This window comes from Papaver somniferum, chromosome 7 (genome assembly GCF_003573695.1).
Source record: "Papaver somniferum cultivar HN1 chromosome 7, ASM357369v1, whole genome shotgun sequence".
NCBI lineage: Eukaryota > Viridiplantae > Streptophyta > Magnoliopsida > Ranunculales > Papaveraceae > Papaver > Papaver somniferum.
The window spans coordinates 247,756,450-247,782,569 of record NC_039364.1 but is presented as its reverse complement, the minus strand read 5'-3'; the positions used below and the strand labels follow the sequence as shown (position 1 = coordinate 247,782,569).

At 36.7% G+C, this 26,120-nt stretch overlaps 3 protein-coding genes across 5 annotated transcripts; 2 read left to right on the top strand and 1 right to left on the bottom strand.

The window, feature by feature from the left end:
- Positions 1 to 16,633: 16,633 nt before the first annotated feature.
- Positions 16,634 to 21,038, top strand: LOC113300072 (U3 small nucleolar ribonucleoprotein protein MPP10-like). 2 transcript variants are annotated; one of them, XM_026549229.1, is made up of 11 exons: positions 16,634 to 17,412; positions 17,688 to 17,743; positions 18,440 to 18,563; positions 18,673 to 18,786; positions 18,892 to 19,029; positions 19,297 to 19,407; positions 19,542 to 19,604; positions 20,044 to 20,115; positions 20,200 to 20,253; positions 20,385 to 20,538; positions 20,757 to 21,038. In XM_026549229.1, exons 1-11 carry the CDS (start codon positions 16,696 to 16,698, stop codon positions 20,783 to 20,785), a joined length of 1,632 nt encoding a protein of 543 aa, XP_026405014.1. In that variant the 5' UTR covers positions 16,634 to 16,695; the 3' UTR covers positions 20,786 to 21,038. The 2 variants fall into 2 exon arrangements, with proteins under 2 accessions (XP_026405014.1, XP_026405015.1); XM_026549230.1 differs by having other exon boundaries at positions 16,636 to 17,412; positions 18,676 to 18,786.
- On the bottom strand, positions 21,018 to 23,244 carry LOC113300073. Of its 2 annotated transcripts, XR_003335396.1 has the most exons (6): positions 23,105 to 23,244; positions 22,748 to 22,846; positions 22,314 to 22,569; positions 21,985 to 22,062; positions 21,292 to 21,544; positions 21,018 to 21,159 (listed from the first exon to the last, which is right to left on the bottom strand). XR_003335396.1 is itself a non-coding variant. In XM_026549232.1 (5 exons), the coding sequence occupies exons 1-5, from the start codon at positions 23,144 to 23,146 to the stop codon at positions 21,402 to 21,404; spliced, it is 618 nt and encodes a 205-aa protein (XP_026405017.1). In that variant the 5' UTR covers positions 23,147 to 23,244; the 3' UTR covers positions 21,207 to 21,401. The 2 variants fall into 2 exon arrangements, 1 of the variants encoding a protein (XP_026405017.1); XM_026549232.1 differs by lacking the exon at positions 21,018 to 21,159 and having other exon boundaries at positions 21,207 to 21,544.
- Positions 23,245 to 23,387: 143 nt separating this feature from the next.
- LOC113300071 (60S ribosomal protein L35) lies at positions 23,388 to 25,579 on the top strand. Its single transcript, XM_026549228.1, has 4 exons — positions 23,388 to 23,502; positions 23,654 to 23,789; positions 23,894 to 24,050; positions 25,255 to 25,579. The coding sequence occupies exons 1-4, from the start codon at positions 23,499 to 23,501 to the stop codon at positions 25,327 to 25,329; spliced, it is 372 nt and encodes a 123-aa protein (XP_026405013.1). The 5' UTR covers positions 23,388 to 23,498; the 3' UTR covers positions 25,330 to 25,579.
- The last annotated feature ends 541 nt before the right edge of the window (positions 25,580 to 26,120 follow it).

Sequence of the window (26,120 nt, the reverse complement as noted above, 5' to 3'; positions counted from 1 at the left end):
CATCACTCTCTTCTAGAATTCTTGGAAGATAATTGGATTGACTATTCTTTTGCAAGTTAGTCTTTCTCCAATTGGGAGCATCGGATCTTGTCTTCGTCTTTACGAAGTTATCCTTTTGATAACCATTACGATTATGAAAAGGATTCGTACGACGTTTATAGGCAAATATAGGTCCATCATAGCACTGATTTCTTTGCCTAAAGGTTGGACAATTACAACCTGTAACGTTAAGAGGATCAGTCTTAACGTATGATCTTGGTTTCACAACTTCTTGTGATGCCCAAACAAGAACATCATGAAGTTTCTCATTCCTTATACGGAAACGACATCTCCTTTCCAGGTGACCTTTATTTCCGCAATAGTGGCAAACATAAGGAATGTTCTTACCTCGATCCGTGTGTGCTAACTTTGGAGGTTGATAAACTTTGATCTTTTGAACCTTAACTGTCGGAGAAGGTATTTCACTTTTGCCATCAGTGGAAACCTTTTGTTGAGAAGAATCACTAGCCTTGACAAATTTTACCTCTTTGCTAGTACTTGGAGCATTTATTCCCTTATAGCCCAATCCTCGTGTATTACGATGATTTTTACTTGCTCCTAGCATAGTGGTTAATTTGCTTGAACTAGTATTGAACTTTTCAAGTCATCTTCCAACATCTTGATTTTATCAAGAGAAGCAGCTAAATCAGCCTCAAGGCGTTTTTCTCGAGTGAGATAAGCGCTTTCTCTGTCGTCAAAACTTGTTTGCTGGAAGTTAAACCTTGCTTCAGATTCTGCAAGTTTCCCTTCCAACAAAAAGTACTTTTGATAAAGATTATCACATTCAAGTGACTTCATAAGTAGGTTTTCCTCAGAATCCTTGAGGATCGATTCGGTAGAACGATTCGAAAAATAAACACCTGCGTAACATCTTCTCAATTTCTCGTTTTCTCGACAGAGAGGAGTCAGAAGAGGTGTGACATGAGAAGTTATAATCTTCTTCATATTCCACGAATCCAAAAACTTAACATACTCTGAGACTTCCTCATCAACATCTTTATCAATATCTGAGTCACCTTCATCAGAAAGTTCATCCAACTGTTCCTCTAGGAGAGTTTCCTAATCAACAGTTTTTACATCAAGAGAACGTTTGGATATTGACTAAGATGTAACAGTTCTCTCAGGTGAATCCAAGCTTTTAGAATCATCTGGTAATTTCTGAACTGGTACGTTATTAGAGATAGACTCGTCCATAATCAGATCGCTACAAACACAGACTTATAAGGTCTTTAACGTGTTTGCCTGCTCTGATACCAATTGAAAAAGCGGAGGTCTAACAACACCACCCAATATTTCGCTTAGAAATCTGTATATGGACTAACTCCGAAATACTTTGCTAGAGAATCAACTAGACAGTCAGACTCAATCCAGATAAAAGTATCTCAAGGAGTTAATATCTCTATCTTGATTTGATTTTTACTCAAGCTAAAAACAATAGCGAGTCTTTATCAAATACAAGGAATACTTGGACGGTACCAAAGACCAATGTCCAAGGATCAATCAATATCAATCAAAAACCAAAGGTTGGATTTCCAATTGAGGATCACGAACGCACAACCTGTATTATTTTAATTGTATAAGATATAATGCGGAAAAGAAATAACACAGACACCAAAAATTTTGTTAACGAGAAAACTGCAAATGCAGAAAAACCCCGGGACCTAGTCCATATTCAATACACACTGTATTAAGCCGCTACAGACACTAGCCTACTCCAAGCTAACTTCGTACTGGACTATAGTTGAACCCCAATCAGTCTCCCACCGATCTAAGGTACAGTTGTACTCCTACGCCTCTGATCCCAGCAGGATACTCCGCACTTGATTCCCTTAGCTGATCTCACCCACAACCAAGAGTTGCTGTAACCCAAAATCACAGACTTGTATCAAAGGATAAATCTGTCTCCCACAGATAAACCCTAGGTTTTATTTCGTCTTTTGATATAAAATCAAGGTGAACAAGAACCAATTGATAATCCGGTCTTATATTCCCGAAGAACAACCTAGATTAATCAATCACCTCTCTACAATCCTTCCTGATTACACAATCGGATTGTCGAGGAATCACAAACAGTGAGACGAATATGTTTGTGACTTCTTTATCTTGCCTATCGGAGAACTCTCACGATCTCAAGCCAATCAATCGATGTTACTCGTATGATAGAAGATGCAAGATCAGATCACACAACTACGATAAAGTAGTATCGGTGTGGCTTCACAATCCCAATGAAGTCTTTAAGTCGTTAATCTGATTTTAGAGAATAAAATCAAAGATTAATGGAGATCGACTCTAGCGGGAGCACCAGTAGCACACAGACGTGTGGGGATTAGTTTTGCACAATGCTAGATGTCTCCTTTATATAGCCTTCAAATCAGGATTTTGCCTTAGTTACAAAGAAATCCTTATTCACCGTTAGATGAAAACCTGATTTAGATTCAAGCTAATATTTCTCAACCGTTAGATCGAAAACTTAGCTTGTCACACACACTTGGGTAGACGTTTACTGGGTTCGTGAAAACCATGCCCAAACGTGTACATGTATGTTGGTTCAATATAGTAACCAAAAAGGTTAACCATATGAGCATTTCATATTAACCTTGTTCTTCTTCACCATAACTAGTTCAATTGACTCAAATGAACTAGTTAAAGAGTTGTTCAATTGCTATGAGATCTTATGTAACTACACAAGACACAATTGAAACAAAGATGATTCGATTGATTGAATCGGCTCATGAACATTATAGCCACGGTTTTCATAAAGCATTCCTTAGTAATTTAATGTTTCATGTTCAGAGCACATCTTTAGATCATAACATCTTAAGTTCACAAACAAGTTTGCGGACTTAAGTTAATTGGTTGAGTTTTCCAAACTCAGCAGAAATTCTCGGAAAGAGAACTTCCGCCAGTTCACGGACTGGGTTCGCGCACTGAGTTCGCAGACTTATCACACAAACGATTTTTGGAAAATCCAGCAGAAATTCTCGATCGAGAACTTCCGACAGTTCGCGGACTGAGTCTGCGGACTGGGTTTGCGTACTTGGCAAGCCAATTCCACAATCCTCCCGATTTCTCTTGATTAACAAAGTTCGAAAACTTCGATTCAAGGAATACATGGTTATGTAATCTAAACTCTCATTTCAATCATTGAGACATTCTTAGAGGACGCTATGTAGCCGTTATTCACAGACCGATTCACGTTAGAGCAATTCTCAAAGTGATTAAAAAATTTCATGACTTTCGTCACTAGGTGAAGATAAACTTGATCAAAGCGAAACGCTTTACCAACACACGATTTAGAGATAAAATATAAGCAATGAATGCTCAGCTCGAAATGTCAAATGTGTATGATCTAGTCTATATCGCATACGACTTTTGTCTCATAAGAAGTAGGAGATAAAAGAGATAGACTATTGAGTGATAGATAAGTTCAAGTTTCCACATACCTTTTTGTTGATGAAGTTCCACGGTTCCTTGTATAGATCTTCGTCGTTGTATGATGAATCGCCATGAAGTCCTTGAGCTCAACTACACTTTTCTATCCTAGTCCGAGACTTAGCTATGTAGGCTAGAAATCATGACTTATAGTTCTGATCACTAACATTGACAAACATGCTTGAGATAGCAACGCATGCGAGGTTGACCGAGCTATGCTCTAACATTCTCCGTTAGATGAAAACATGATTAGACTCAAGCTAATATCTTTCAACCGTTAGATCGAACTTAGCTTGTTACACACAAACGAAAAGTGACTTCATTTATATACGGGTAACCGTACCTAAACGTATGCACCTTGTTGGCTCAACAATAGTTAACCAAAGTTATCCATATGAACACTTTCATATCAACCTTGTTCATCTTAACACAACTAGTTCAAATGACTCAAATGAAACTAGTTATAGAGTTGTTCAATTGTTTATATTCTCATAGAAGTATACAAGACACAACTGAAGCAAAATCGATTTTGATTCACTCGAATCAATTCATGAACATTATAGCCACGGTTTGCAAAAGATTTCATTCCTTAATTTATAAATGTATTAGTTCATGAACAAACCGATTTTAGAACATAAGCTACTCAAGTATACAAACGGGTATGCATACCTAAGTGGTCGGATTTGGTTTGGGTTCGCCAGTATGCGAACGGGTACGCATACCTCCAAACTCAGTTGAATTTCCGGACTTGAACTTACGCCAGTACGTATACGGGTATGCATATTATGGTTTTCGGACTTGGAATAACTTGCAACAGTTAGCATACAAGTACGCATATTGTGCTATATCCTATCATGGTTCATTGTTCTAAACTCCCATTTCAATCATTGAAACATTCTTAGAAGACGACAATAGCTGTCTCACACAAACTATTAGCTTCAAAGCAATTTTCAAGTGATTGATAGATCAATACGAAACATTCCGAGTCTACATCAAATGGCTGTCTCACACAAAACATGTAAGATGTTACCAGACGATTTTCACATGATCATCTTTTGACTTTTTTCAAGAATATAAGATGAACTTGGTTAAAACGAAAGCTTACCAACACATATTTCGAGAAATATGTAAGCGAATTGAACTCAACTCGAAATATCAAATGTGTATAATCGAAGTCTATATAGGTATACGACTTTTGTCTCAAATAGGAGATAGAGTAGATATACTTTTGAGTGATAGATGATTTCAAGTCTCCACATACCTTTTGTTGATGAAGTTCCATAAGCTCCCCTTAATCTTCAATCGATAAACACCGTGAAGTCTAAAGCTCAACTACACTTTCTATCCTAATCCGAGACTTAGCTATAAGTAGACTAGAAATCAAGACTTATAGTTTTGGCAACTAAACTTGACAAACAAGCTTGAGATAACAACACTTGCGAGTTCGACCGAGTAGTGCTCTAACAATTTATTGTCGTGTAACCGTCGTTTCCATGCGACAAACCTTTCATTTAACACCGTCTCGGACTCGTCTCTTTCAAATCTCATCATTGGTATGTAATAATATCGGAAACCACGTAGTTCCAATAAACATTTTTTCCTTACATATTCAATTTGGTCACAAACCCAATCTTTCGCGTCTTCAAATGGTCCAAGTTGATCCACAAAGATGTGGTAACCACAATTCCCATCTCCATGTAACTCATCCGTGGCCTTAATATACTCACGAACAAAGTCGGGGGGAAAAAAGAAGGTAATTTTCATAGATGATATATAAGTTCTGGACATATCGACTCTCCTCATATATAGGGGGTGGTTTGTACGTTACGTTTGGAATACGAACCGTCCCCTTCCTTTCACTTGACAGAAATATTCCAACCATCGGACTTTTTCCCAAATTTATTGCTAATTTTTTAACACCGTCTCCACCACCAAGTCTTTTTCTTGTGCTTCCTTGGGAGAGAAATTCGCAACCTTTTCCTTTAACTCCCACATTTTTTGTTCCGCATTCTTTGGAGCCTTGTCCTTTAACTCCCCCATTTTTTGTTCCGCATTCTTTGGAACCTTTTCCTTTAGCTCCCCCATATTTTGTTCCGCATTTTTTGGAATCTTTTCCTTTAACAACTTCGCTTTTTCTAGTTGTTTGGAACGAAAGACCAGACATTTTCCTTTAAAAACAACTTTGTTTGTTGAACTTTCTTGAGAGGGAGGCTCAAGATCTTTTTCTTGTACATTTCGATGAGTTGGTTCTCCTTTTTCCATTTGAACTCTTCTTCGTTTGTTTCTACCTAGAACATCCTCCTCCATATCATCCTCCGCTTTATAGGATTTTTGCAACAACTCAAAACCCGAAGGATCTCTTTTCTTTGATTCTCCAATAATTCCCTTGCCGTTTTTCTTCCTACACACCTCTTTTGTTTCGTAGAAGGCCTCCCCTTTTTCTTCATATTAGGTGGTTCCTTCATATCGTACCTAGTTTGTGTATATACGAAGTTACTCAACCATATTTTCCTTTTCTCCCGTGTTAATGTATCATATTTCGCGGCTAGCGTTTTTCCAATGTCGGTATCGGCAAACATTCCTCAAAAATCTTGATCAACTATTGTTTCATGGAATGATAGTTGTTGCCAAAAGGGATCAACATCTTGAATCAAAATAACTTTGTCATTGTAATTGGCTATGCCATGCCGATATGGGAGGCCCAAACTTGTCATGTTAGGACAAACACACTCCCTTCTGTCAAAGTTTCCCAACTAAAAGTGTTGCACTTCTTTCATAATCATATCAATTGCACGAAGCGACACTTTAAAAGTAATTCCCGAAGCCAAGGATTGTCTTTCCATTTAATGTGTTTACTAGATCGTCTTTTTTCAAAATGCTCATCAACTCTATCGAGATCAAGGAGGAAATAGTTGTGCATGGATTGGAATACCGTAACAAATCCACCATCACAACTATGAAGCTTCTTATTCAACCGGTTGTGAGACGATTCCACCGTACTTGTAGCTTGGTTGCCAAAGTGTTTATATTGGTTAGTGAATGCGGATACAAACTTCTCTTTGTGCGGATCCAACTAATTGTCCACCAAATATTTCACAATACTTGGATAAATTCTCAAGCTAGCCAATAAGATACGAGATCGTTCTTCATAATCTTCCATGGTGAGATAATATGCCATGGCATCCCAATCCAAATGGAAACTAGCTCATCTTAGTTCCGCCAACTTGTCATCCTTTTTGAATATTTTTTTGGCTTGTTCTTGTTGATCTACCAGTAGTTTCTTTATTCTCTCCATTTCACTTTTATTTGTTGGAAGAATGATGGTCTTACATTTAGTTCCAATGTTATTCCATAGATGGAACGTGCAAAGAAGGTTATGAGCATCCGGGAAAACCCTCGCTATTGCATTCAACAATGCTTGTTCCTTGTCGATGACAATCACCTTTCGAGTATATCCCTCTATGTAGAATAACTTCCCTTGTTCTAGTGCCCACACATAACTCTCTTCAATCTCGTCTTCTAAGAAGCAAAATGCGACACTTAAAAGGAGAGTTGGTGGAAGTTTGTCCAACAATGTTCAACACCGGCATCTCATACTTGTTGGTCTTGTACATGCAATCCATTAGAAGCACTTGATTGGAGAACCACGCCAACTTTATAAACTAGGGATGAGACAATATGAGATGCTTTACTTGTTTATCCTCATCTTCATCATGGAAAACCGAGTAATTATACTTCTCCCCCAAATGCCTTAATTGTTGCGTTTTGGCATTGTAGATGGTTGTCAAAGTAGAAACACTCAATTGGTTTAGGCGCTTTATATGACCGAGTATATCAATGGGTTTCTTACGGTTTTCGGTCATGACGACCGCATACAATCGTTTTTTCTTCATCATTAAGCCGCGCCGCATAAGGATGGGTTAGAAAAGTCTCTGATATTAGGTGGTTATGACGACCGCATACAACTTTCTCCAAAAACCACATTTTTTGCTTGTTGACTTTAAAGTGAAGCTTGAACGGGCATTCAGTCTTCTTAGTGAAAGTAGTATTCTTCCTCTTCGTCTTTCCTTTATATTCGGTACCCTTTTTCGCATGACTTTTACTTTCTCCACTACATTCGCAAACCATTTGAAAGTGGCGGTCATTTGTTGATCCATTACAAACTATAACATATAACTAACTTGCCATGTTCCCTAACCCATTGCTTTGCCTCATCTTTCGTTTCCCATGTCTACATGGTCCAAAAACTCAAAGTTAGTCAAAAAAACATAGTGATATGGTCCAAATGAATGAGAAACATATCTTTCCATTAGTTTCAGGAAAAAAAAACACATACCAAGTCATTCAAATAGTGATGGGAAGAACCTTCAGTTAGAGTTTCGTTTGCATCAGGTTGAGCAGGCATTGGGCTAGGTGGAAGCACGATCTATCAACCAAGATGTCACAACACTAGTCCAAATGAAGAAGGAAAACTACACTTACGTCCAGGTCTTAAGAGCCACGAACCCAACCGTAGGTATTATTCCCAGTCGTAAAATTTGCATTTCCAACTGTAGGAACAAATTCCAAAACACGGGATTATTTACGGTTGGAAAGTAAAAAAACGAACCTAACCATAAGTACATTACGGTTTGGATTTATGTCAAACCCAACCGTAGAAAGTGCAATATATACATATGCACATAATGGGTGACAGTTGGGTTTGTAATACCATTTTATCAACCGTAATATGTCTACGACTGGGTTTTGTCCTATTGAATACCAGTTACGGTTTGGAGTTCATCCAAACCTAACCGTAAATAGGTGTTACGGTTGGTAACGAAGGTATAACCCAATCGTAATCTGGTCTGTGAGGCGAAAAATCTGCATTTTTTACGTACTTTAGCTAATTCTGAGAAAATTTGAACTCATGGGAGATAGTTTAGAGGTATACCTGTTGATTTTCAACCATTGGTTCTTCACGTTGTCGATTTATTTCTTCATTGGCTGAGATTCACCATAACTATGTGTTAAAACCTCTCTACCATCTAACAAATCAGCCATCTCTGGGTCTCCAATATGAGGTATATAAAACTTGTTTTTCTATCATATAAAGATTCATCCACCTCGAATTGGCAACTAGTTTCATTCATATTGGCTGAGTAAATCAAAATTTAGGTTTTGAAAAGAAATCTCCAAAAATTTTCTTTTTTTTCTTCTCTCTAGTTTTTCTATCCACCAAAACTTACTCCCAAATTCACCAAGTATATAACAAATTCATTAATTTAAGTGAAAAATACTACAACCCCCTACTATATGGGTTCAACATATAGAAACCCAACAAAATGGATCATTCATTATCAACTCCATACTTTAAGAAAGTGAAATTCCTTGGCCCAGAATATCAAATTTTCTTCAGATCTGGCCCATAATTTCAATTTATGAATTTTCGTAATGACGATTTTACCCTTTTCAATAAATACAAGAGGAAAATCAAAAGATATTTCATTTCTCTTTCTCTCTCTTGGCTCTACCGAAAATTATTTCTAGGGTTTGTTTTTATGATTTGGTTTCGTTTCTTGTTTATGATCTGGTTCTTCATCGACAATACTATATAGATTCAATCGAAGTTCTTATCAGTGTTGAGAATCAATCAACGAATTTTAACTTCTCCAGTGAAATGAAACTGTGATGAGCAGATCTGAAGCAGAATCATATCAGTGTTGAGAATCAATCAACGAACCTAAATCTTAGCATAAAGAAACTCGATTCGATTCAATTGTAACTCGATTGAAAAACCTAAATTTTTATTAATTAGCAGTACCTGTTCTTGAAGGAAATTTATGAAACGCAGGGAAGACATGTTGAGAATCAATATCAGCAAATATATACAGAGATTCATCAACAAAAACGATTGGAAAGATAAGTTTATCTCTCTAATCTTAGGTTTGTTTGAAGTTCTTCGTTTCATTTCCAAAAGAATTTTCAGAAGATTTTTTATGGTTTTAAAAACCTAGCAACTTGATTTAACTAATCACGAAAACACTAAGTTTGTCGTTCTGATCTTCATATTCGAGAATCACGATAAAAATGTTCTAATCTATTTACTGATTTTAGAGTTTCTGGAAAAGATTTTTACTGATTTTTTCCCTAATTTTGGTTCTTCATCAATCTTATCTGAAATTCGATTTGTAACAACAGTTGAAGGTTGTTAATGCTTGGAAACAACTTATTCATGATTAAACCTAGGTAGTACTTGTCATCTTGTATAATAACTCCAATTTGAATGATTCAGGTTTTAGTTGGTGATATTGTGGTGACTCCAATTTGAATCAATCAATTTATTCCAATTTGTTGTTTCGAAGCTACTTCAGGTAACGTTTTCGTTTTGATTCAATATGATTGACTCATTTAATAGTTCTATTTTCTTATTTAGTTTTATTAGGTTTTGATTTTTGTTTTGGTTGTTCTATTCAGATCAGAGCAGAACAATATAATTTTTCTGGAATCAATGAGTGTTGAATCTAGGTACGTTTAGATTGTTGTTATTACTGTTGATGTTGTTGTTTTAGGTTCAATTTGTTGGTAATACTAGTGAATTCAATCAGCTAAACACGATGAACTCTCATGATTACAATGGATTCAGTTATTGACTTGTATCTGTAGATGATAAGACGGAATCTGATTATCAAAACATCTGTAGATGTTGTATGGATATGTTTCACAGCTTGTATATAGGAATTTGGTTAGCTATCATGGGTTGTAGATGCTATCACGAAGATGTGATCAAATGGCTAGTTCTGCACATAACTTTCTAAGTGTTTCATTGTCAGCTGAAGCACGATCTGTGATGACTGACTCCTAGAGGGTTAGAAAACAGTCTGAATTGCTGGAAGCATTACAAAATGCTGAGAGAACCATGAAAGATATAAACCCTGACATTATCTACCATCTTAGTATAGAAAATGCCGAGCAGAGAAAGTTGGATGTTGTTTTACATTATGTGACTCAGTTGCTGAAATTGGAGGCTGGGTCCAATGTTAGAGGATGGATTTTGTTGACTCGGATTTTATCAGCTCAAAAACGGTATCTCGACGCTGAAACCATCATTAATGCTGCTCTTGATCAAACAAGAAAATGGTCTCAAGGAAGGTTATTACGCATCAAAGCTAATCTTCAAATAGCTCAGGGTCAAGTTAAAAATGTTGTTGAGACATATACTCATCTTCTTGCTCTCCTTCAAGTTCGGAATAAAATTCCAGGGCTTCAAAAAACTTATAAGGTTCATAAGACAGGGTAGTGGTAGCCATATACTCATCTATCGTTATTATATAATTTTTAGTTTTTGTAAATTCATTTTGATTTCAATGGTTCATGCAATTTACTTAAGTATTTTAATAAAAAATACATTATGTTAGCTTACGTAGTTGATTCTAACCGCGTACTTGGTAGTGGTAGCCATGATAAAAACTTGGAAGTAGAGATCTGACATGATTTGGCGAAGGTGTACATTAGCTTGTCACAGTGGCGGGATGCTGAGGCCTGTCTCTCTAAATCTGAGGCCGTTGCGCCTTATTCTGCTTCTAGGTGGCACACAACATGTACGTTTATGTTATGTTTTATTTCTTTTCGTGTACCTGTCCTTCTATTCTCGATTGTCTATATAGCCCTTATAAAGGTAATACATCCATTCCAGGTTTATTATATGAAGCGAAAGGCTGTCATAAAGAAGCCCTATTCACTTGTAATGTTGGATGCTAAGTATGTTGTACTAGGTTTTTTGGTAGTTATATGGATGTGTAACTAGTAGTTACACAAGCTACATGGATCTGTAACCACTAGTTACACAAGCTATATGGATATGTAACTGCTAGTTACACATGTTGGTAAAACCACATATATTACCCAAAAAAACTTGCAAGATGGAGTTTATGATTCTTCTGTAAACGGCAATGGAACAACTAATCACGAGAGGATGTTAAGCGAGAAACCTTTGGAGGCTGATTCTGGTAGGTTTCTCACTTTAAGCCAGCAACCGTTGAGCAACTAATTGCATATGTAGCTACTAGTTACACATGCCAATTGGTTGTGTAACTGCGAGTTACACATGCTAATTGAATGTGTAACTGCTAGTTACATATGCTAATTATAAGTGTAAAAGTTTGAGTAAACCCTAAATGATACATAATTCAGTTTATTAGTTGCATATATGTCTGAACTAGTTACATATGCTAATTATATGGTTTTGGAACTGAAATTGCAGGTCGATTTTTGAACTAAATTGTTGGAGCTGAAACAAAGAGGTGTGATGTTGATGGAATTCGCAGAAGAACATAGTGGAAATGTGTTGGTGGCTGAGATGTAAATGCAGGCTAGCATTGGATGTGAATGGCTATGTTTGTGTGAGTTATAGGGATATGCCAATGGTTTTCAGGTACTCCTTATAAATACAGAAATGGAGTTGGTGGTTCTGGTGGTGCTCAGGTGGTATGGTAGCTAACTGCAGAAGGATGGCTACTGATTCTTTTGTAAGTTATATGACTTTTTTTGGTACAAGGCGTGGTTCAAGATGATAATTTCTAAATGATGCATACATACTGATATCTTTCATGTACAAGGCGTGGTTCAAGATCTGGCTATCAAATAGTAGCAACAGTTTTTGGTAAATGGGATGGCAGCGTGCATTATGACTTGACGGCTTTGATGTTACACTCAATGAACTCGTCCTGGATTAAAGGTTTGATATCCACAAAACTGGTGATATGTTTGTTGTGTTATCTCCATTTGATTTAGCTATTTGTACTGGTGGTTTTTGATGTACACCTTACTCCAGTTGTGTAGGAAAAGTTGCCACCGATAGATTCAAGGCTCAGACCTGATCAGAGAGGTGCCTAGAGAACAGAGAATTTAGAATTTACAACATTTTTTAGATTGCATTTGCAGGAACTTGAATTAATGTTTAGTTGTGCAGGCACTATCACTCGTAATAGACAGAAAAAGGTTTACAGAAGTTAGAGAAAAGCTTGCAGGCAAGGTATTGCATCATAATACTGGTGAGTATGTTTAAGACAGTAGAATTTACATTTATTTTGGGATAGTATTCACATCTTCCGTAAGATCTTCCATGCAACATCTATTTACCTTCTTAGTATGGAAGCAATATGCATGTGTAACTTCCAAGTACACAAGTCATATACATGTGTAACTTCCGATTACACAAGTCATGCGGAAGTGTAACTCCTAGTTACACATGCTATATACATGTGTAACTCTTATTTACACAAGTCAGATACATGTGTAACTCAGTTACACTCCTAATAGTCTTGTGTTGTCACTTTTTCCTGTGATAAGTCCCAACGGAGCCCAAAAATTCAGTGGGAAAACAGTAGAAAAAATGCTTAGCATGAATATTGAAAGTAGCATAACTAGTATCATTTCAGTGCCAAGAGATATTTACTGTGGTGTTTTTTTTTTGGGCGCCAAAGGTTCAGCTGGATTGCACATGACATATATGTTCATGTCACTCAAAATTATTGGATGTGTAGCTAATAGTTACACATGCTAATTAGATGCGTAACTTATAGATATACGTTCTAATTGAATTACTAGGTAGTTATATGTGTAACTACTAGTTTCTGAAGTTTTGATGTATGCAAGTTCGTATTGCTAACCTTGTTAGTTTTGATGTTTTGATGATTTTTTTTGCTAGAGGTACACAATTAGGCTCAGTATTTGCTGATTACATAAGTCATATGTATGTGTAATTCCTAGTTACACATGCTATATGCATGTGTAACTTCCAGTTACACTAGACATATGCATGACTCTTTGTTACAGATGCTAAATGCACATGCTAAAAGTGTTATTCTTATTTGGGGTAATTTTATTAACAGAAATTTGATTCATTTTTCATGAAATATTATATGTAAGGTTCTATAGAATCTGACAAACTATTGTAAGTTCTATATACGCTGAAACTATTATTGTGTTCTACGGAGACAGGAAGTGCAGTCATGGTTGCTTATTTGTGGTATTGGTCTCGCTGGAACTGGAGTTGACGCTGAATACACAAGTCAGATACATGTGTAACTCTCAATTACACCAGATAGACTCATATGCAACTCTCGATTACACTAGACAGATGTGTGTGCAAATTCTAGTTACACATGCTAAAAAATTGTTGTAAATGAATATTAAAGTAATACATGTATTTTTTTATGTTTTATTTTTTATGTCTATTTTTTGCATATATATACAAGTTTAACTTTGCATTACACATGTCATAAGGATGTGTAACTTCTGGATACACATGCCATATGCATGTGCAACTTCTGCTTACACATTCACACTGTACTTTAATAATTTCGGGACTAGATTTAATAATTTTGGAATAGATTTAAATTTTATTTAATTACGGGCTTGACAATATGCATAAGGGTATCAAGATCTTTTAATATTTCAGGGCCTAGATTTAAACTTCTTTTAATTAAGGGCCTCATATTTTTACTCGGTCAATAAAAATAAAAAAACGAAAACTGTACAGGGACGAGATTAAACCAATGATAGACGTTTGGCCAACACTAGATTAACCTATTTGAAACGAAAATAAACCTCTCCAGGCCACTCCACAGAAAGAAGAAAGCCTGACCTACCCTCATAAAACTCAAATACATCTTCAGCAAACAAACAAACAAGCTTGTTTTTCCAAAGCATCAGCCGAGAAATTAACTTCCCTATAGTTATACACATAGCGAATGTTATCATAAAAGCTCCTCGCAAATTTCCACTTCGTAACAAGCTGCCAAGGAAGCTCACCCGACTGAAAAGCTTGAATGCAACTCATCGAATCTGAACAGATGCAAAGGTTTTTAACATTCCATCTCTTAGCAAGCAATGTGCCATAAATCACAGCACAAACTTCCGCATAATAGTTGGTTTGAAAACCCAGGCCAACTGAAAGCACTCCAAGAACCGCAGAATTAGCATCCCTGAAGGTAACACCAGCAGCTCCATCTATGCCAGGATTGCCACGAGAAGCACCATCACAACAGATTATAATTTCTCCAGGATTATGAGGTAACCAACTAACCGCTTTTGGAGTAGAAAACTTGTTAGATCTATGCTGCACCCTGAAATAATTCAAGATGTGCAAATCTTCTTGCGTGTTGTACATGTGGCCCCTCATTCGAATCGAGTTATCACGAATAACCTGATACACTCTGCCCTTAAAACCAAGCCAGTGCAGTCGAAATTCCTCAAAGAAAACCTTGTTGGCATCTTCCAGAGCTCTGTGGCAATTGCAAGGTTTGCAACCAGCCACAGATCCTCATCCTACTTCGACCTTTAGCAACCTTGTAAGAGGCTACCAAATCCTCCTTTGGCCGAAGATTAAAAATTTTTGCATCCCAAGCCCAAATTCTCTTATTCGACAGTGCCAAGTGACATGGCTCATAGTTTCTTTGCTCTTCCTACACAGCAGACAAAAAATAGTCATGCTTCTACCAGTCTTCTTGATAACATTATCTTCAGTTGCACAACATTGCTTCTGCCAGATTTTCCAATATTGCACACTTAAAGTAGGGTGCACAACTTGTCTATTAAAAAGTGTTGCAATTGGCAAAACTTTACCTGGCATTTTAATAGCAGCCTTTGCAGACTTGACTGAAAAAACACCCTTGCTATCCAAGTCCCAAATTTTGTAATCATCCCCACCAGCAATAAGCGGCAGATTATCAACATCAATGTTACAACGAATCATCATATCTTTCAAACTCGAAGGTATGGCCCAAGCACCATCAAAAATTATGTCACTCACCTTAGCCTTGTAATCATTCGGACCTTTGGAAAAAATTCCAAGCCGCCTTGCAATAGAAAAGTACCCACACCAATTATCAAAAAAGAACGAAGTATTAGCACCATTACCTATAATTGAGCGTGTGTGCTTTTGCACAAAATTGTAAACCAATCTGATTCCTGGAAAAACCGAAGAACCCAATTTATAATCAATCAAATTGCCATTCAACTTGAAGTATTTCGCCCGCAAGAATCTAGCCCAAATCTTGTTTGAATCCCGAATAGAGATCCACAGCTTCATAAGCATAGCTCTATTAACATCCACCAATTTCTTGAGGCCAAGGCCACCTTCTCGCCGCGAACAACACAAATCCTCATAAAGGACCGTGAAGTACTTACGTTTTTCAGCATCACCTGACCATAAAAAATTCCTAATGGCCCGCTCAACTTGCTTAATAACCGTACACGGCCACTTATAAACGGCCATGGAATGAAGCACATAGCTAGAAATAATTGATCTAATCAAAACAAGCCTTGCTTGAAAGGAAAGAAGCTTACCCTTCCAACCAGCCAACTTGTCCATAATTTTCTCCACCACCTTGCGAACATGAATGTGACGCACAATTCCAGGCTTCAATTGGATTCCCAAATACTTATCTGGAAAAGTAGCTCTTTCCATACCCATGTAATTGCAATTGCACGGGAGCCAGAGCCGCCACCATAGTAAAACTTGCTCTTTGCATAACTTACATACTGGCCAGATGCACACTGATACATGCCCAGCATATGCTTCAGATTTTGCAAACTCTGTAGATTACCTTTGCAGAAGATAAGAATATCATCCGCAAATAATAGGTGTGTAGGAGCCACACCTTTCTTGCTAACCATAGAATGCATACTTCGCCTTGCAAACAATTTAGAGAGATTGCGACTTAAAACATCTTCAATAAGAACAAAAATCAAAGGTGAAAGAGGATCACCTTGCCGCAAACCTCTAGAGATGCTAAAGAAACCTTCCGGGCTACCATTTATCAACACAGAAATCCGAGCTGAATTCAGAATACTAAGAATCCATGAACACCAATTTTCAGAGAAAACATATTGCTTAAAAACTTCAATGATAAATTCCCAACTTACCGTATCAAAAGCTTGCGCAATATTGCTTAAGGGCCTCATATTATGGGTTATCCATGGGTGGGGTCTAAGTCTAATTTTCCCTTAATTTAATCACTAGCTAATTAAATAAAATAAAGTTAACATTAACTAAATACAGATTGTTTAGATATTATAAAATTATTTTAGAGAAGAGGTTTTTGAAATTATTTATGGGTGACCCGTTTTTGTCCTATTAGGTAAAGCCCCTCTATTGATTGGAATGCGAAAACAAAGGCAAGTACAAAAGAAAAACTAGGGTTTTACAGAGAGGACGGAGCTCGAGTTTTACTGAAAAGTATGGCGATTTCTAAAAACGACGAGGAAGGAGGTTCTGAAGCACTAAAAGAATTAAAATCAGTAGATCCTCCATTATTTCTATCACCATCTCCAATTCTATCTCAAGCAACTCGATTAGCTTCACAATACTTGTACTCTTCTCTTCATCCATTTTGCCCTAAATCTCCTTTTCAAAAATTACTTGTTAAAGGATTTGATGCTGAACAAATATGGCAGCAAATTGATACTCAATCGATTCACTTGGTATTGAATCTTAAACGAGAATTAAAGCATTTTGAGAAAAACCCAAATGAAATTTCTAAGGGTTTTGATGGATTGATTAGGAAGATAGAGAAGAAAAGTGGGGCTTCTGATGAGGAAGATGACGAGAGTGGTGATTCTGATGAGGAAGATGACGAGAGTGGCGATTCTGATGAGGATATGGAAGATGACGAGAGTGGTGATTCTGATGAGGATATGGAAGATGCTGAGGAGATTGGTGGTAGTTTAGATGATGATGGTGATGATGATGAGGAGGATGATAACGAAGAGGATGAGGACGAGGAAGGTGGAGGTATTGAAGATAAGTTTTTGAAGATGAGTGATATGAAGAAGTATATGAAAGATGATGAAGCTAGGGAGTATGGTGGTGTGAAAGAGAAGAAACGTGTTGGTAAATGCGAGGTGGATGAAGACGGGGATGTTGATGATGATGAGGAGGACTACGAAGATGATGAGGTAAAAATTAATTGATAAGTATTTTAGTGTTTTGATTTTTCTAATGTTTAGGTTATTTGATATGAAACCTTAAACCCTAAACCCTAAACCCTAACATACTAATATATGATTAATTGAGTATCTCCTTCTGAAATAGGAATAGATTTGAGGTAGTAGAATTAGTTTGAGTTAGTGTCTTGTGTTTTGACTTCCTTCTTAAATTCAGAAAATGTGGCTTTAAGTTTCCAATAAGGTGTTTTGTTTGTTTAATATGCATTTTTTTTTCTCTTTTGTAGCTTGGAGAGTTTGGAGTTGATAACGGTGAAGACGACGATGAGATGGGAAACGCCAGGTCCTTCTTTTCCCCTAACCTCAGATAACTGATTATTGGAATTTTGATTCTCGACCTTAAAATTTTCTTTTACGAGAAAGCCACTTATTAGACACAAATGTTGACCTTATTTTAATGGAACACAGATATTAGTAAAACCAGGTTACTTTTGGTGAGTAGTTGGATTGTGGGAAATGAGGTTGTAAATACTTGTGTTTGTTTGTTTATTTTTTGACGGGCTAAGGTTAGTATATCTAAATAAACCTCAAAAGCAATTACACAATATCAATGCCGAATGAAAGTTTTCCAACTGATGAAGACCTTATTAGTTGGAATGTCCTTGAAAATTTATAAATGACAACATGGCGGATTTGATGATCGAAAGTAGCTCATCCCTAGTTTTTGTTATGCCTCCTAAAACAATTCTATTTCTTTCTCTCCAAATTACCCAACACACAACAAAAGACAAAATTCTCCAAACTGGGTTTATATTGGTAGAAATGATTATGGCTTTTCTTTCACCATATACTTAACTGGGCAACTCTTTGTCTTAAATGTTTCTGAAGATAGAGTAATGGAAGTTTTCTCAGTGATATTCTGTTATAGTTAACTGAAAATTTATTTTCGTTGGATCACGAAACATGTTATCATGTCTTACTTGTATCAAAATTAAAATGTTTTGTGAAAGTTCTGAACTATTAGAACTGTTTTCTATAGATATGAAGACTTCTTTGGTGCGAAAAAGGGAGAAAGCACAAAAAGAAAGTCTGATTCTCAAGAAGGAGTGGAGGACTCGGACTCAGAGGATGAGGACGATTTTGATAAGGGCTTTGAAGATGAGGTTTTTATCCTTTCTGATATAGATGGAATAGTGAAAACTTGTAATAAAATTCTTTCTCTTGTTAGCACGTTGATTCAGATAAAGCTTGGATTTCTTTTCTCTGTGTTAGCAGAAGGAAGGAAGTCTTTCTACCTATGAAAAAGAACAAAAGAAGCAGCGTGCTAAAATAGAGGAGATGGAGAAAGCGAACATGGAGACTAAATCATGGAATATGCTAGGAGAGGTAAGCTATGTTGATTTTATAAGGAAGACCATAGTACTCAATTGATTTGCTCTTGTTAGGATTTGTAGGTTTTGGATATAATCCAGTATTTATTTCTGATGACAGGTTAGTGCTGCAGAAAGGGGCAAAAACACTGCACTAGAAGTTGATCTAGATTTCGAGCACAATGTAAGACCTGCTCCTGTAATCACAGAGGAGGTCACACAATCCCTTGAAGATTTGATAAAGAAAAGGGTTCTTGAGGTAAATATATGGATGGATGCCAAATCCCTTTTGTGAATACTGAAACTGAGAAGAGGGTTATAAATTTTTATGATGTTTTACATTCTATAAAAGGTATTTTGAAAATTGGTGATGGCCGTGAAAGCAGATGAATTTTGTTTAAAAGAAAGATATTTAACACCAGCTATGCATACGAGTTACTTCTGTTCTGTTCTTCTCTCTCTTTTTTTCCCTGTCATGGGGAATTTATAAGCATCAAGTTGGTGCCTAATTATTCTGAATATCTAGGGGCATTTTGATGATGTGCAAAAGGCACCAAGTTTACCGTCTGCAGCCCCAAAAGAGTATAAAGAGATTGATGAAAACAAGAACACGGAGGGGCTTCATAAAAGTTACGAGGTTAGTCCTTCTTCTTCCAAAGCGCTCTGTATGGCTGTCTTCGGGTATCCATGCACTACATTGTTAGTAGCATGGTTTTGATATCATTTTAACCGTACACCAGATTAAGTAAACGTTTGGTTTTCTCCGTGCAGAACGAATATTTGCAGCAGACAGGTCTAGTGCCCGAGTCTTTCTCAGATGAGCGAAAGAAAGAGGTCCAAAACATAACATTTGCCCTTTTAATATCTTGACGTAAAGTTATAATATGCTTGCTTTTTTACCGCCCAGTAGGCCAGTACTCTTCAGTCTCTCTGTTCAGGTACTTGTGGAGACTAGACTGTTGCCAACAAATTCACAAATCAATAACTTGTGTACTTCTTTTTATAATTAAGGAGAAGAATCAATGCTTATTGGTCTGGTGAAGATTTACATGTTTTCACAATTGCACATGCATTTAGCTGTGGATCGCGGTAGTCTAGCATTCGTTTATTCTTCGTTAGCAGCAATAATATGTGGGATTCTGGGTTTAAATTAAGGAATCATTGTGTTTTTAGTTTTCTCTTCACGTGCTTTTTTTTTTTACTAAATCCCCAAAATTAATTTGGGTTTTGGTTCAATTGTATAACAAAGTCTTGTGTTTTTAACTATGGTCAGGCAAGTCTGCTCTTCCAGAAGCTCTGCTATAAGTTGGATGCTCTATCCCATTTCCACTTCACCCCTAAGCCGGTATGGTTGTTAAAATTTCCGGTTGAACATAGTAACGATATCAACCTTAATTATTTTGATATTTATTTAGTATCTGTAGCACAGATTATCGAAGACATGTCAATACAAGTTAATGTTCCTGCTTTGGCAATGGAAGAGGTAAGAACCTCACTCACCCGTTCATAAGAAACCAAACATGAGGTTAAGTTAGTAAAATTAGATTAGTGGGTGTAAATGCGATGATTTAAAACTAGGTATTGGATTATGAAAGTTTTGTCCTATATCGGCAGATTGCACCTTTGGTAGTCTCTGATGCGACTATGTTGGCGCCTGAGGAGGTATTTGCTGGCAAAGGAGATATCAAAGAAGAAGCAGAGCTAACACAAGCTGAACGAAAACGGAGGAGGGCTAGCAAGAAAAGGAAGTTTGCAGGCAAGACTAAAGGTAAGTCGGGTTTTCTTCTTACTTTTCAAATTTCACTGTAGAATTCATATGGTTCACTGTAGAGTTCATATGGCTATGTCAAATATTTAGCTACCTCAAGACAGTACTAATGGTACAATTCACCTTCAGCTCAATTTCCACAATATATTCAACGGCTGACTTATCTTTTGAATCCTGTCTATGAAATACGAAACCTCTAAAACTTAAACCAATGACAGGTAAAGAAGAACCATCAGTTCCTGTGTGAGGCCTTGAGTCATGAAGAGATGCCTTTCAGAAGTTTAGACGGCAGATATGGAGAAAGAGCAAGGGGAAAAAGAACTGGACAAGCTTCTATAGGGGAGATCCAGTTCTAACGAGTTTTGACGAAAGTTTTGTATTCCATGGCTTTACATAGTTGATAAAAATGCCAAAAAGATGCTACAAATTTTTTTATCAGGCTATTTTAAGGTGTTACAATTTTTATTTGATTTAATTTTATTATTATCATTCAGATTTTAGTTTGCTTGCAAGTATTACAGAGGAATATATCTTTTACCATAGAATTAGGTCATTTCTTGGTGAACTCTGATCAGCCCCAGCCCCAGCTCACAGACCAGGAGTTAACTTCAATGCGGCCTTCTATATTCCTCAAACGAGAAAGTAACAAAATTAAAAATCAGGAGAGAGGGCAAACTATATAACCTAAAAATAGATAAAAAATGAACAGAAAATATAGAAATCAAAATTTGGCTCTTGGATTTCGTGGATTACATTGCATAGAGATGGATGTACAGTGTATGTCTGAGCCATCTTATTCCTTCAAAAAGATGCACTTCTCTGTTTCCTTTCTTCCCTAGGATACAACTTTCTTCTTGCATCTGTTACTTCGATCTTCTGAAGTTCTCCTCAAGCCTATCAATGGCACCGCCAACCCCACCCTTTTCCTCTCTCCTATCTGGCAGTGTAGATTCATAAGCCAGTCTTTGTTCATCTGCCTTCTCCATAAGCTTCAAATGACACCAACCTGTATGATACACGGTTTCTTTCTTATATATATTCAATGTAGACTACAGAATTAACAATTGACCCTACCCACATAAACCATAAAATCAACAGTTGATTCTACCAATGTACTGCTTTTACCAGAACCAAGTGGTATGTTATGTTTATCAGATGGTCAGCAGCTAACTTGAAAATCAATAAACTTGCATATTGATTTCTTACTCACTAAAGAGTGTGATGTACACGTGGGTACTATTAACAGACACTAAGATATTGTAACTAAGCAATTTTGAAACATGGCTCTCCATATAAGAAAGAAAAATAGAAATACAGTAGGATAGACGCTGTAATCACAAAATTTTGTGACAGTGCTTGCAAATATCTTTTGACTCTAGGCATGAGGAATTTTATGACATTACGATAATTCATAAAACCAGTAAATAAGAGATAGGATCGTCGTACCGAGTGGCAATCCGACTGCAGCGCCTAAAACAGAACCCAGCATCATATTTCTTGCACGCCACTGAATGGAGCCTGGCACTGAAAAGGGAGAAGGAGAGAATGAATCGACGAACAAAAATGACTGCAAACCTTAATACTCTCACATATCATATCAGCATAATACGAAAGTAGACTATAGTCAGAACATAGGTTTATAAAAAAAGTTATACAGAATATATAGTGTCTATATGCTTTCTGAACTATTTGAAAAATAAAGGTATAACTTCAGATAGGTAACCACTAAATAACAAGGAATACAGCTGAACAAACAGTAAATATCAATTTCTTACTGATTAAGCCGAATGCTGCAGCAGTAGCTGAACCAGCAGCTGCCACATTATAAGCATCATGTAGACCACGTTTCTCAGCAAGCAGATTCTGTACACCGTAAAATGCAGCGGTGAACATTCCAAGGCGAACCCCGCCAACTATTGACCCACGCGTTACCCTGACAAACCTTTTCTCCATTGCATCTCTCATTAATCTATACTGCTCACGCTTGTCTGGAGTGCTACCTAGCTTTAACATCACTTCTGCATCCTTACTCTGCAATGATACAAACAAATAATTTCTTAGAGCTAGTCAATACAATCTGATTTAGACAGAACTTCTCAAAATTAATAATACAAACACCCAAACGTTCAATTCCATTTCTAGACTATATGGAGTTTGTTGTGTATATAGCACCTACTAGAGAGAGCAAATTTTCAAAATGTCAACTCACAACAGATGCAGAAGCTTCCTTGCTACCACCATATAGCATACCAGCTAACACCCCGAGGAGCGCAGATGGACCCCAATTTCCCACCACATTTGCACTCCCCTGATTCAAGAGCAAAATTATAGGATTAGCACTTGACCAGCAGTAGCAACTCATAACATAGTAATCAAACAAATCTTCTTTATATGTAAAGATATAATGCATCACTATGATGCCTACATTTTAACTTCTGACCTGGGGATCATTTTAACTATGATGCCCCAAAACCTAATCCGAGGACAGTGAATAGATATTTGGGATAAATTACATAGACTGAGATTATTAGATGAAATCAATTAAAGAGTATCAAGGAATTCTTACACTGTTTAGTGTTTCTTCATCAGGTTTTTCTAGGGTTTCCATGACTGAAATGTTGAGCTCAAGAAACAAAGAGAGAGGTTTTTCTCATGGACAAACTGAAACAAGTTACAAATGTATCGCCCACTTCGTCTCGTTTGACAAACATATCCCCTAGTTTTTCAACTGACGTTAATATCCTTAAGAAAAAAATGTAAGGTTTCAATGTAAAATTGTCAATTAAAATAAATACAAGGGCACATGTGTCTTTGTGAAAAAATAAAACCAAAAAACCCTAATATATTTCCGACTATATATACTCAACTTTCTTGTTTCAAGCAAACGATTGCATTTTTATTCCTCCAGTGTAGAACCTTGAAGAAAGAGGAGCTACATTTGCCATTAACGATTTCTCTCAATGGGTAAGAAGTTTATCTCTATGGTTCCACCCTTGTATCCGCTATTCATTGTGTATTTCGTCCTCCGATTTCAATTTTGGCTTGTATTTGTTAGGGTTTTTGGGAGATTTTGATTTTTTTTCTTCTTTTGTTTGTTCTTTTGTTCCATTTGTAGCAAGGATTAAAGTTCATGAGCTCCGAACTAAGAACAAGACTGAGCTTTTGGGACAGCTCAAGGATCTGAAAGCTGAGCTTGCTTTGCTTCGTGTTGCTAAGGTCACCGGTGGTGCACCTAACAAACTCTCTAAGATGTGAGTATATTTAATCTTCGGAAGCATGTTTGATCACATGATTGTGTCTGTCTGTCTGTCTCTAAAGGGTTGACATAACTTTGGTATTGTATGTTTGGTTGCAGCAAGGTGGTGAGGCTATCAATTGCACAAGTGCTTACTGTGATTTCTCAGAAGCAAAAGTCTGCTCTTAGAGATGCATACAAGAACAAGAAGTTTTTGCCTTTGGATCTTAGGCCAAAGAAGACCCGTGCTATCAGGAGACGCCTGACTAAACATCAGGTACATCTTGTTACTTTGCTTTATAGTCTTTTAACCTTTCCTTGAATTTACAAATTATATAGTATGGGAAATGAATTATCAATCGGATGAGTGCTAGCTAGCTAGTCTTTGAAAGAGTAGCGTATTGCTATCCCTCATCCTACAGTTGTTACAGTTGTGATTCCTTGTGCGTGAGACCTACGTATGTGGGGATGACTGATTCTCCCCCTTTAAGGAGTAGCCTGCTAGCATTTCTCTATCAATAAATTGGAGATGACATTTAGTTAGGAAGAGAGGGTTAATCATGTCCTATCACTGTTATAATGTTTGAATCAGTTAAGAATAGTGCTAGAGTTTCTGCTGATTATGGAAATCAGATCTTTGCTTTATGTGCTGTATGTAAATGGATACCCAAGTAACTTCATGGGCAGCAAACACATCTTCTTCATATTCAGTGATGAAAAAATGTGTCAAATTGATATCATTGAAACAAGTAAGGAGTTACTTTGACAAGAGTGTGCCTGAATCATGATCCATAAGTGTATTGTGTTTGTTCCTCTAAGAAAAACATATTGTCAGGACCAGAGTAGTAATATAGAATTTCTTTGTTGCTGTTATTTACAAACGGTAGTTCTTCTTCTGAAAACAATCAGTCTTCTCTCTTGAAGCACAGTATTTTATATACAAGCTGTTATAGATCCTTCACTGCTTCACAATACCTTAGTTGCTCGATGCTTTCAATACTTGGTATCTAGAACATCAAACAAAATGTGTTAAACATTGTGAAGGGTTTCACAGTAGTGGGGCAGGATAAGTGTAGGTAAACCTTGTCACATGGGATCACATTATGTTGTTATCATTTTTGCAATCAGACTGATAAGCTTTAGTGTAAAACTTTTGGTCCCTTAGTTCTTTCAATGACAACCTGTGTTTATTTGAAATTTGGGAAGTATCGATTTTGAATTTACTTAATGGCAGGCGAAGGTAGCTTGTGTTTAGGTATTATTTTTGTTTTATCTCTTTTGAATTTACTTAATGGCAGGCGAAGGTACAAGATGTTAGGATTGAGCATTTTGGATCTTGTGTAGAAATAATTTTTCCGCCCCTGAACTTGTGTAGAAAACATACTAGTCCACTCAGTATTGCTTGCTTCTGTTTTTTTGGTGCACATAATGTAATGTTTTTTCCTTGCTGTTCTTCTGATTTTGCTCATGATTTCTTTCAGTTGTCATTGAAGACTGAAAGGGAGAAGAAGAAGGAGATGTACTTCCCCATGAGGAAATATGCTATCAAGGTCTAGAGTGAAGAATCTGAGAGGATAAAATACTTGGAAGAATGAATTTATGTTTTAGATACTATGTAAGGTTTTAAGTTTACTTCTCAAATGACCATTCTGTAGTTTAGGTTTCATATATGCATGAATATTATATCAATTTGCTTGCTTAAGAACCCTGAAACTCTGTGCACATCTACTTCCACCATTGTTCATCGGTACTTAATTCCCTGATCTCTTTTTAAAGCCACTTCTGTCTAGTATAATGTTGTTGCTATTGTTGGCTGTCTTTGACTTCCTTACCTGTTTATGCTGATTTATCCTCTGCAATTTAGAGATGTGTATTTGCATACGGAAGCTAACCTCTAGAGACCGGATTTCTCTCAAGTAAGCATTACCATATCTTTTATTTATCTAAATTGGAAAAAAGGCAATGGAGTATAACGGAGATGATATATAAGAATTTAGATTGGAATCGTCAGTGTTGTTAATGGTCTTACATGAATAATGTTGCTAATTAAAACAATCTGCCCTGGATTTTAATGGGTGATCTTAATCTTGTTCTTGTTCTTGCTCAAGATGAAAAAGAAGGTGCGTATCCAATTAGCCAAGCTGATTTGGATGAAGCCACTAGATTGTTAGGAGACTTGATAGAAGTTTAGCTAATATAGATTGGATGAATACTACCCTAATTCTATTTCCTATCATCTTATTCCACTAGCAAGTGATCACTGTCTCATCTTGATGGCCATAAATAGAATACAAAATAACACTTGCAAACCTTTTAGGCTGAAAAAACTTGGGCTTAGTTTGGTATT